The 11,654-nt window shown below is 40.2% G+C and overlaps 1 protein-coding gene across 1 annotated transcript; it reads left to right on the top strand.

Annotated features, from left to right (window-relative positions):
* The first annotated feature begins 9,251 nt into the window (after positions 1-9,251).
* LOC119731612 (C3 and PZP-like alpha-2-macroglobulin domain-containing protein 8) lies at positions 9,252-11,386 on the top strand. The gene is made up of 2 exons (XM_038204814.1): positions 9,252-9,735; positions 10,636-11,386. Exons 1-2 carry the CDS (start codon positions 9,381-9,383, stop codon positions 11,067-11,069), a joined length of 789 nt encoding a protein of 262 aa, XP_038060742.1. The 5' UTR covers positions 9,252-9,380; the 3' UTR covers positions 11,070-11,386.
* Positions 11,387-11,654: the final 268 nt, after the last annotated feature.

Raw genomic sequence — 11,654 nt, 5'->3', positions numbered from 1 at the left:
ATAAATTGAGATGCTAGTAACAATTTTACAAAGGCCTTTTCCCGAGGGTGATTTTTTTTTAAGAAATCAATGTACCATAAATACTTTTGAAAAACTCCGACATTTACACGCTAATTTTCCTATTCGAGGGGTCCAGAAGCGCGCCACCAGGGGTCAACTTTCAGGCTCTATACCCGTTCTTTCGGAATGCAGTGATCATTTTTCCTTTGTACGAAACGATATGCTATCAGTACTGATCAAACTGTGGCAAGAATGGGAAAGGCTTCCTTTATATTGTTTCTTAAGTTATTCTTGATAAACAAGCGTTTGAATTATAGGGCTAAGGTTTCGTAATCGGGAAATTTACCTTTCTCAAGAAAATAACTGAAAATGTTCATGAAATATCAAGAGGATTTTGCACGTAATTCTAATTGTAGTATTTTTAACTTGGCTTATCTATCGCTACAGCTGCTATAGAAATAGCTCAAACTCTTATTTGATGTGAATGACAATCTACTACCTACAAATATTATATTGTTTGTAGTTTAGCCATAAAGCTGTTAACATTTTTGCAGCAACTGCTTTGATCTTATCATAATGTTTGTAACGCTTCAAACTCTATCAAAGCAGAAGTTTAATATTTCCTAATTTGAATGTGATACTCGTAAACAGTTCTTCCAGTAGGACTGTTAATTTTCTTTGACTAAGTCGTCGAAATGTGACATTTTAAAATTGCATTAATGTCTATGTGTTTGCAAAGAACTTTGCTGTATTTTGTGCATTTTTGCGTGACAAGTGCAGTATAAGGTCATGTCACACGAGTCAATGTACAGGAAACTTTCTCAAATTAAGAAGAAAACGACCATGCTAATTTCTTCTCATGTTATGTTCAAAGTTATTTCCATAAACTGTTTAGACCATTCGTTCGTGAGTGTTCCCCTGGCAGTGCATTTGGTTTCCTCCAAACTGCCAGTAATTATTGTCTCGTGTGGCTTGGCCCTAAGACTGATAAATGTCATGGCCTTGTGTTTGAATACATTTAATACTTTTTTGGCTTTTCCGCAAATTTGCGGAAAAGCCTTTGTTATTGTTCTCATCTTTTTTTGTTTCTTTCTCCCAGCGCTTTTGGGCATTCGACATTTGTATACATCGTTCAAAGTTAGCATATGCATAGTCCCTATAGCAAAGTTGTGTCCCGAAGAGTGACATCATGATGACGTCGTCCAAAGTGTTATTTTTTTTGTGACGTCATATTAAAGGTGCGTTTTTCAGTGGCCTATATCTACAGAACTACAGAGCCGATTGGGTTGAAACTTTGCATGTACACATACCGGAATGTGTTGTAGATTAAAATTGAGGTGACGTCATGATGACGTCATCAGATGATTTAATATGGATTTTTGACATTTTGAAATTCTTTCTTTAATAGCTTTGTCAGGTCATTGCTATTGGTACAAAAATATTGAAAAGTGTCTGACGTCATGATGAAGTCATGAGAATGCTATTTTTTAACATATATATTGGAAGATCCTATCGTCATGAAACTTGGTGGGAAGCTAGGTAATATTAATATGCGAAATCCGAACTCAAAACAAAATTTGAGACTTGTTTTGCTCAGATCCTGTCCAAACTCGACACAGAACAAGATCGTCATCATGACGTCATCATTGGCCATTTGACGTCATCATAAATGTGCATTTTGCAAAGTCCTATATCTAAAGAACTAAAAGTCCGTTTGCATTCAAACTTCTGTATGTTTATAGATAGGGATGTCATTGCAGGGTTCGTCCTTAGCGGTAGCCCGCTAGCTAAATGTGAGTCAAAACAGCGGCAGGCTAGTCTAAACGACTCTCTTAATAAGTAGCCCGCCTGGTTAGTCAAAATGATTGAGCTAAGGCATGACATTTTTTGGCGTTTTCGCAGATTTCCGTGTGTTTTTTAAAAGCCGGTCTTAGAAAAAAATAATCTGATCCTGACGCGCATTTGGCTTGTATCATGCCGTTGCGCCGCCGAATCCTGCGCCGAAATCAGTAGCGTATGGATAAAAGAAAGCACATAGACTGGCACTTCGCTTTGCATAGGTACATAAAAGCATAAAAAGTATGTATTCTCCAGCATACCGTCTGGCCTTTTTGTGAATGAGCGTATCGCCAAAGCGCCCTCTATTTACTCTTGCAATAAGTTAGAATAAATTATAAGAAAGAACATAGACTGGCACTTCGTTTCGCATAGGTACATAAAAGCATTAAACAAAGTACAAGACACAGACTCCGTATGTATTTTCCAGCATACTGTCTGGCCTTTTTATTAATGAGCGTGTCGCCAAAGCGCCCTCTATTTACTCTGGCAATAAGTTAGAATAAATTATAAGAAAGAACATAGACTGGCACTTCGTTTTGCATAGGTACATAAAAGCATTAAACAAAGTACAAGACACAGACAGTGTATGTATTTTCCAGCATACTGTCTGGCCTTTTGTATTAATGAGCGTGTCGCCATATCGCCATCTATTACTCTGGCAAAAGTTAGAATAGTTAAGAATTTTACATCGTAGAAATGTCACTAAAACATCGGTGAAGAAAACAATTGGCGCCGATAACGTGTTGCCGCGAGGTTTTCATGGCAGTCCATGCGCGCTGATACCGCTCGGTACCGTCCCCAACAGACAGTGCTGGGTACTTTCCTTTCATGACTGTTATATCCCCCCCCCCTAATTATTATCTTTTTGAGTGTCCAGTTTGATAGTTTTTGTGTCGCCAAAATGGTACCGAAAAAAGGGGGATATTAGTTAATTTATTTTTTAAAGTTGATTACATTGATGAATGAATAATTTATAATAATGTTAGTCATTTTGTATCTGTTTGAATTCAATTTTATTAGATATGTTTGTTGAAAGCAATGACAAGATTGCCTCAGGATAAAGTTATACATGTATGCACATTGCTGTAGTGTTCTGGTGCCCCCCCCCCCCCCCAAAAAAAAAATTGTTGTGGACTAGTGAAGAGGCCCGCTGGCTAGTTAAGAGTCTGGTCCACTAGTCCGGCTGGCTAGTAAAGAAAAAAGTTAAGGGCGAACTCTGTATGATGTGTTATCATTGAAAGATGACATGACGTCATGGTGACGTCATCACATGATTTTATAGATTTCTGAAATTTTGAAGATTTTCGCCAGACCTCCAAACACAACATGCTAAATTCAAAATTATCTGCGTTATTAATAGGTTTGTTAGGTCAATGGTATTTGCACCAATATGTTCAAGAAGTGTATGTCATCATAACGTCATCAAAAATGCGGTCTGATCGTGTATGAAACTTTGTGGGAAGGTAGATAATGTAACTAGTATGCACAATTCGAAATAACATCAAGATGACGTCATCAACTGTTTTTTTTATAAATGTTAAAACTGCTATGTTTTAGCTACTAGCGAAATCTTACATTTTAAATGCATGTGTTCACGTTTCGCAAAAAGTGCCTGATTTCAATTTACGGGGAAATTGTCATGTTTTATGGGAATAGAGTTTTGCTTGTTTAAATGGGGATTTCAGTATAAACAGCATTCTGATATAGGATGCAGTTTTTTTTTAATTAATGGGTGTGTCACTCCCCCAACAAGAACCTATGGCATAATTTGGACTCATCTCTATGATTATCGATCCAGGGTAATTTCAGAATTTCGACTTAATAGAATAAATCAAGATTTAGCTTAGTCATATAAATTTCATTGGCAAATATCAACATTGTATGGCTGTGCTTCAAAGTTTCTACTGAACTGAAGACGGTTTTACACTTAAAAGAGAAAAATTGCAGTTTTAAGTAATGTATTTTATGTGTTTGTGTTAGTAGTAAACATGTTGGTTGCCATATTAGTCAATAACTGCTCCTTCATTCCAGCTCAAAGCTATGAAATGAGAATGGTATTTAGTTTTAGCCGTATAAAATTTGCTTTGGAATTTGACATCAATTGTTCTTGCATTGCTGAATAAAAACGCTCTAACCAAAATTTCAGTTGTTTGTATTTCATTCTCCCTCGATCTATACTTTCCCTATCATAGTCGAGGTCGCCTCTTTTCTCACCCAAGACCTGGGCGGCACCCGGGCGAGATTCCCGGTGGGGAAGGGTCCGATACCCCCTTTCGGACTTGTGCTTTTCTCGGAGTTTGGACCGGCCTTCCCTCGCCCCCTCTCTCCCAACGCCTCGTGGACCTCCAGATCATACTCTCCCCGCTCGTGCGTTCAAGAGTAGGCCTTTGATACTAGTGTAAACACTAGTGACTCAGAGAACGCAGTCAAAGCGCCTCCCCAGGCGTGGATCCAGAGGGGGTAACCCCCCCCCCCCCCAGCGCTTTCCCAAAAATAATTATCAAACAAATTCCTAAAAAATAATTCGAACCCCCCCCCCCGTGACACCCCCCAAAAAATTATATAATGTCCGCCTGTTCAAAATACGGTACACCATTCTGTAAACTAGTGTTAATAATCGTCGAATTTGAACAGCGCCCCTATTGAAATATGGTACCAGCCCCCCCCCCCCCCCCCCAAGTTGTTTAATTTACGAAGGCCAAGCGCCCGGAGACAGAACCTGTATACATTTTCAGATTTTTTTGCTGATGAAACCCCCCCCCCCCCCCTGCGAAAATTCCTGGATCCGCCCCTGCTCACCGTTGGCAGAGATATTCGTTTGTCGTTGAAGTTACATACCCCGTGCTCTTCCCAAGATGTTTTTCTACTAACGAATTTCTGAATTGCATTTATATATTTTTTTCCAAATAAAAATACTCTATTTCGATTTTTGGCGTCAGCGACCTTTTGTTAAAAAATTGGCTCTTTTGTGCGCACACAAATGAAGCCGCCCTGCAAGAGCCGAAGTATTGTCCGGCAGCCAATAATTCCCATGTTGTTAAACAAAATAATTTAACAACAAAACGTCGGTTGATATGCTCGTTCGATATCTCATTCAAAAGTGAGTAACTTTCATATTGCTAGAAAAATAGCAATTGACTTGTCTATATTTCGAGGTGAAACTCGAAAATACCACGGGGAGTACATCTTTAATTTGTCAATTAAATTTGTCTGGGGCTGAGACTACCACAAAAAGGAGCGTGTTCTTCATTATAAAAGCAGCGGTGACTGCTGTAATGTGTAGCAATTTCAATGTAGCAATTAAAAAATGAAGATATTATACGTTGCACATATTGCATGTGCAACGTATGATAACTAATATTCACAAGGCCATGTTCGTTAGGTATGATGTTGCGCTACACTTAACACATATTTTCCACTCCATGGTTTTGTTCACCCAAAATACGTCTATGCAGCTGTATTTTTTTTAATTTTTATTGGCCACAGAAAGACGTGTTAATTGTGTTGCAGGTTCTATCCCGTAGGCTCTATGTCTTTTGCAGAGAGGGCTGTCCTGAAATGTATGCCTCACATCCTAGTCTTTTTTTTAAATTATCCCAAATACATAATTTTCGATGCAAAGTCAATTTACGTCGTCTTGTTTATCCCCAACACCTATTACTCTTATAAGAGTAATAAAGACCTTTTACCCGAACATTAATGAGATTAGCGTGAATGTTAATGAAACGAATACCTTCATGTGCAGTCCTTGTTCCTTTTTATGATCGACAAATGGCCAGGGCCGTCGCTAGAGGGGGGTGTGTGGGGGTGTGCCCCCCCCCCCCCCCCCATTCAAAACACCTGTCGGCAAATCCACAATTGTTGTCGGCAAAAAAATAGAAATTGAGGGCCTTTTTTATATTATTTTACTGTTGTCGGCAAATTTTGAAATCCGAGGACCATGTTTTCGGGGGGGGGTGCAAGTTTGTAGGCAAATTTTACTTTTCACACCTCCCATAAATGTTTCTGTCACCAAATTTGTGAATTTGAGGAACCTTTTATTTTTGTTTTGCTTGTCGGATGTTTTGTACACAAACTTGTTGCCAAAATTTGTCCGACACCCCTTCCCCCCACCTATTGAAAATATTCTTCTGGCAACGCCCTTGCAAATGGCACGGTGTTAGAGATTTTGGTAAACCGATGCTTATAATTTAATAGCGTATGTGCATGTAATCACAATACAGTCACAGAGTATGATAAAAAAAAAGGTTGAAGGCAAGAAGCATGGCAGTATTGATTATACCCACAATACAATCAAGAGTGAAGGTTAACCATCAAATGAGATGTAGCAATCTGTCGAACGGTACCGGTGTAATGAAAAGCATTCATGGCGAATGTGCAATTGAAAGGAGGGGTATTTTATTTCACCGTCGCGTATAAAGGGAACGTGGTTTTTATTAAGTCATTTTTATTTTAAGTTATTTCTTTCCTATGGTGGCTTTAAAGGGACATCGCACATATATATTGACGCCAATATTGACGCCAATATTCACGACATGGCCTCAATGTCGCAAATATTTGCGCTAATATTCACGACATGTACCCAAGTCGCAAATATTTACGCCAATATTGACGCCAATATTCACGAAATGGCCTCTATGTCGCAAATATTGACGCCAATATTGACGCCAATATTCACGACATGGTCTCCATGTCGCAAATATGGACGCCAATATTGACGCCAATATTCACGACATGGCCTAAGTCGCAAACCCACTAAGGCGTGAATATTCTTCTTCTTTTTTAGCAACCTAGGTAGGCAATTCAAGCAACTTGTCTGGCGCACCTTACTATACAGTACACACGTTTTATTATTGTGTTTGTGTTAGCGCGAACTTCCTTCGCTACAAGGACACAGACGTCAAATCAGTGTGACCGTAAAGTCAGAGCCAAATTCTGCTAAATGCACATAAAAAATCTGTCAGATTTATCAAAAATCTGCCAAATTCACCAGAATTACTCGAAATACACTATAAACACTTAAAATCACATGTAGATAGGTAATATTACCTTACTTATATGAAATTATCCCGTAGATTTCGGGCAAAACGCGGATCCGGCCACGACAACGTTTCCCAGTGAACTTCAGCACATGGACCCAGAGTTGTAACGAGTCACTGGTTTTTGTGACTCGAGTCGAGTCAAGTCATTTTAAAGAAATGACTCGGGTCGAGTCGAGTCATTTTAAAGAAGTGACTCGAATCGAGTTGAGTCATTAGGTCAAAAGGTCGAGTCGAGTCGAGTCGAGTCAAATATTTAGCTCGAGTCAATTCGAGTCACAATTATTTGAACACTATGTATACCAAAATTTCGAGTCGGACTCGAGTCGAGTCATTGACTTGTATCATTACAACGTTGTAATGACTCGAGTCAATGACTCGACTCGAGTCCGACTCGAGTCACAATTTTTGGTGACTCCACTCGACTCGAGTCCCTAAGGGTAAATGACTCGACTCAACTCGATTCACTGCGAGCAAATGACTCGACTCGACTCGAGTCCCTCATCAGAAGACTCGACTCGACTCAAGCGAAGGCTAATAAGACTCGATCGAGTCCCAAAAATAAAAAGCGCAACTTTGCGAAAAGTATTTGCCTAGACCAGCCAACCTGTCCTTTTATGCCAGGGTTTGTTTGAAAGGATTGAAGCTTTTTTAAACAAATATGTACCATTTTTAGTTCAAATTTGCTGTTCAAATTTTAAATTGGCGTCAATATTGGCGTCAATATTGGCGACATGGAGGCCATGTCGTGAATATTGGCGTCAATATTGGCGTCAATATTTGCGACTTGGAGACCATGTCGTGAATATTGGCGTCAATATTGGCGTCAATATTGCGATTTGGGTCCATGTCGTGAATATTGGCGTCAATATTGGCGCAAATATTAGCGTGAATATTGGCGTCAATATATATGTTCGATGTCCCTTTAAAGCCACCATACTTTCCTTACCCGATTCGGAGAAGAATGGATGATTCCTCCGTGAATAGTTTCTTCCACTTGCTTTCCTGGTCGTGTGTTGGTTATGGCTTTCTTAAATTACAACATTAGTTTCTTTAAAAAAATGATGTGCTTTTGTTCTTGGGAAAAAATAATTAATTACCTTCGACTTGATGACGATGATGATGATTGCGTCCGCATTTTAAAAATACAGAAAATTCTATTCCATTGCCAATAAGAAACATGCACAATTACATTAAAATGATCATATTATACGTTAAAAACCACAGTTACACAAATTAAAATATAACATACATCTAAACAACTTCGAGTTTTTTTGTTCAGTGATTCGAAATCCTTCTTTTTGTAATCGTTAAAGCAGGATAACTAATACGAAACCATATGTGCGACAACATCGCATTCGGTGGGGGAAACCTCCTTGACAAGCGATGCCAGAAAATGACAGACACAAAAGGCTGCTTTATTGCGTCCGTCGGTCCGTACTGCTCAACTGACAAAAAAAACCCAGCCACTGAATCAATATATGAACCACAGAATCAATACATGAACCAGCGTCCAGTTAAATGAGAAGTGCCAAGTAATGATTGATTTGCCTGATTATGATGAGCAGGTGCTTTCATATGGAGTCAACAATCGGGCTCTGCCATAAATGTCACAACGGGGTACGGGTTTTAATCAACTTTTAGGGGCGGATCTAGGTTTGGATCAAGAGTTGAGTAAGCTGCAAAGAGAGGGTTACGCTGGTATTTATTTAACTGTGTTTTTTTCTGCACGATTCATCTTTTTGTTGCGGCCCAAGATTAGGTTTGGACCCGCTAACCGAACCCCCAACGACGATTTGACCCAGATACGAGTGGACGTACGTTGGGGCGTACGTTTAATATTGCACCGAAAAGAAACGGCGATGAATGAGTCGGTCCTTCTTGAATTACTATGCTTTTCCCCATAACTCAAAAAATAATATCTTTTTTTTTCATCTATAGTCGTTATCCACATGGCATTATACTTCTTTTGTTCAGGCAAACTAGATAAATGGTTTGACAATTGGATTGCTTTACGGCATTTTGCGCGGGCTGTGAAGAATTGTTTTCGTGAAGACCGTGATTTTTTTAATATTTAAAATCTCTTTTTTTTCAGAACGGTTTTGAAAATGTGGCATTCTGAGCTCGTTTTGATTGTAAAATTCATTATGTTCTCATATCTTTACATGAGTTTTGTCTGTCGGTCACTTGTGGAAATGTATTGGATCTTTTTTTCTTCTGATCAACGGGTACGGAATGGTGCCATACACTGTCTGTTTTGAAACAGTCATTTACCAAATCACACGGTGCGCATGCGCGTTTTCTGAACAATAAGTGGTGCACAAGTGCATTGAAATAAACATATATGAGCGTCATCTAACGACGTCACAGGATAACACTAGCATGTAATTGCACGAGGCGCAACTCACACTGACTCCGCAAAATTTGAGAAACCTGCAGGTTTCTCGCATTCAGATAGTCAGTTAACACCGTGCATGCAGACCGTCTCCATGAGGTGACGCCATGCAACCGTGCAGTGTTTCAAAAACCATTTTCTTTGCCACTGTAACATTAATTCTAAGCGTCTTTGACTCGTACGCAATCACAAGCGAGACACTCCCAGGAACCCGGCGAGCAGATGCCATTTTGGGTGACCCGGATGACACGATTTTCAGCGGGCATGCCTACCGTCGGATCGTCGGTAAATCTCGGCTGCACTGCGGCGCGACGTGCGCGGGAAACGCCACGGGATGTCTGTCGTTTAACTACTGCCACGACACCAAAGTTTGCGAGTTGAACAGCGCCGGGGCAGCTCAGCACCGGCAGGATCTGATCCATGCCGAGGGTTGCAACTACTATGACACCTCCACCAGATCCGGTAAGAACATTAACTCTTTTCTTATATCCGACTAATCCAGCGAAAAAATTAGAAACCATTTTGGGGTTGGAACTACGCCCACGGCACTTATCACTCGTTCTTTATGGACCTTATTAACGAGGTAGCCTTTTTTGTCGTGTTCCCTGAATGAATTTCATGAATTTTTAACCGTTGAATGGGATGGCGCAGACTATTTATGAAGCCTTATGTTGCTTTCATTTGTTTAAATCTGTTTAAACGCCGTTGAAGGGCAAAACCTAATTTGATTTATATCACCCCGACGCATAATTCCATATTATAATTGTTTAAATCTGGCTTAAAACATTAGGGAATGTTTAATTACAAATCTTAAATTATTTATTTAAGCTGACTTGAATGTTTAAGTAATGCACCTGCTTTCCTTTCTCTTCGTAAGTTCCAAAAATGCAGATTTTACCTCACTTTCAATTCAATATGGCCGACTCGTGAATAAGGCCCATGTCGAGGCACTCATTTTGGTAACCATATTGCAGTGGCATAGTAAGGTCGCTTTTTTATGGGGGGGACGTGAAAAAGGGTCACTCGCATCATCCGTGTTAGAGGGTAGGCTATGCAGGGTTTTTTCACCGATGATATACGTGATGCTTCGCATGGCGGCACAATTAACGAAGTTCGCGTCACGTTAGAAAAAGTCAAACGTAAAAAAAGGGCGCTCATGAAAACGGGCACTTTTTTACGAGCGCATTTCTTTTTCTTCTTTTGCTGGAACCGGAGTGCTAGCTTTTTGATGACTGACTCCAATGAAACTTGGGTCAAACTCCATAAGACCATTGTTTTTTCCCCGCCGACATCACTGGTACTATACTTCAACCCTTAGTCAACGCCAAATACTTTTATCAGCCTCATTTTATGTATGTACAGTATGCGGGATGGTGACAGACACAACGTATTACTACCGCTATCTGCCATCTGCAGTAGACGTCAGGAGACTAGAGTTCTGGGTCCAAGCCAGCCACGACGCCCACGTCAGTCTAAGCCCCGCCCTACCGGCCGACCCAGACGAATTGTACGAGATCGTCTTCGGCTCTGGGTTCAACCAGTGGGCCGACATTCGGCGATGCGCCCTGTGCCCGAGCGAAGTCGACGTGCCTGCGCCAGGTGTGGTCAGCGGAAGTCAGTTCCGGGGATTCTGGGTAACCTTTGACCTCCATACCGGACTTCTGGCTGCCGGAAGAGAAGGTCAAGTGACCCCCATCATGCAGTGGGTAGACCCCGCCCCTCTGGATGTGAAGTACGTGGGGTTTTCAACAGGTTGGGGGAGTACTGGAATTTTCCGCTATTCGTGTTCAATGTAGATTTCAAACTTTATTTTGATGATTGACTCTGAACTAAATCGAAGTGACTTTTAATTCAGTTAAAAAAAACTATGACAGTAAATACAACTGCTGCAAACTTCTCACTTACTGGATGGACCTGAAGTATACAAATAAAAAAAAACCAGTGGGCCAAAACATTTCGGTTCTGGTGGGACCTTTCTGAAAGGTAACACAAATGTATTCAAAAAATAAATTGATATTCGCTCTTTTCACACTCCGCCATTGGGCATGCACATCACCTTAACGCAACAAGAATAGCCGGTTCAATGATCTGAACCCCGACACGGGAATCACTGAACCGGGTATATTCATTGTGTAAAGTTGCCAGATCGAGGCTCTGCATGCCCATGGCGGAAGTGTGAAAAGAGCGAATTGAAGTGGTTTCAATTCGTCCAGTTTTTTATTGGTATACGGGAATTTCATCAGTTTGGTATAAAACTTTTTAAATAGAAACTCGGAAAAAGATGTTGCATTGAATCGAATGGAAAAAAGGCAGCATTCGATCATTTTCAATTCAAAGTATTTATACCAAGTTTGCACTCAAAAATATGATTGTTTTTCAAT

This window comes from Patiria miniata, unplaced genomic scaffold, assembly GCF_015706575.1.
Source record: "Patiria miniata isolate m_02_andy unplaced genomic scaffold, ASM1570657v1 HiC_scaffold_24, whole genome shotgun sequence".
NCBI classification, from domain to species: domain Eukaryota; kingdom Metazoa; phylum Echinodermata; class Asteroidea; order Valvatida; family Asterinidae; genus Patiria; species Patiria miniata.
This window is presented reverse-complemented; position numbering and strand designations above follow the sequence as displayed.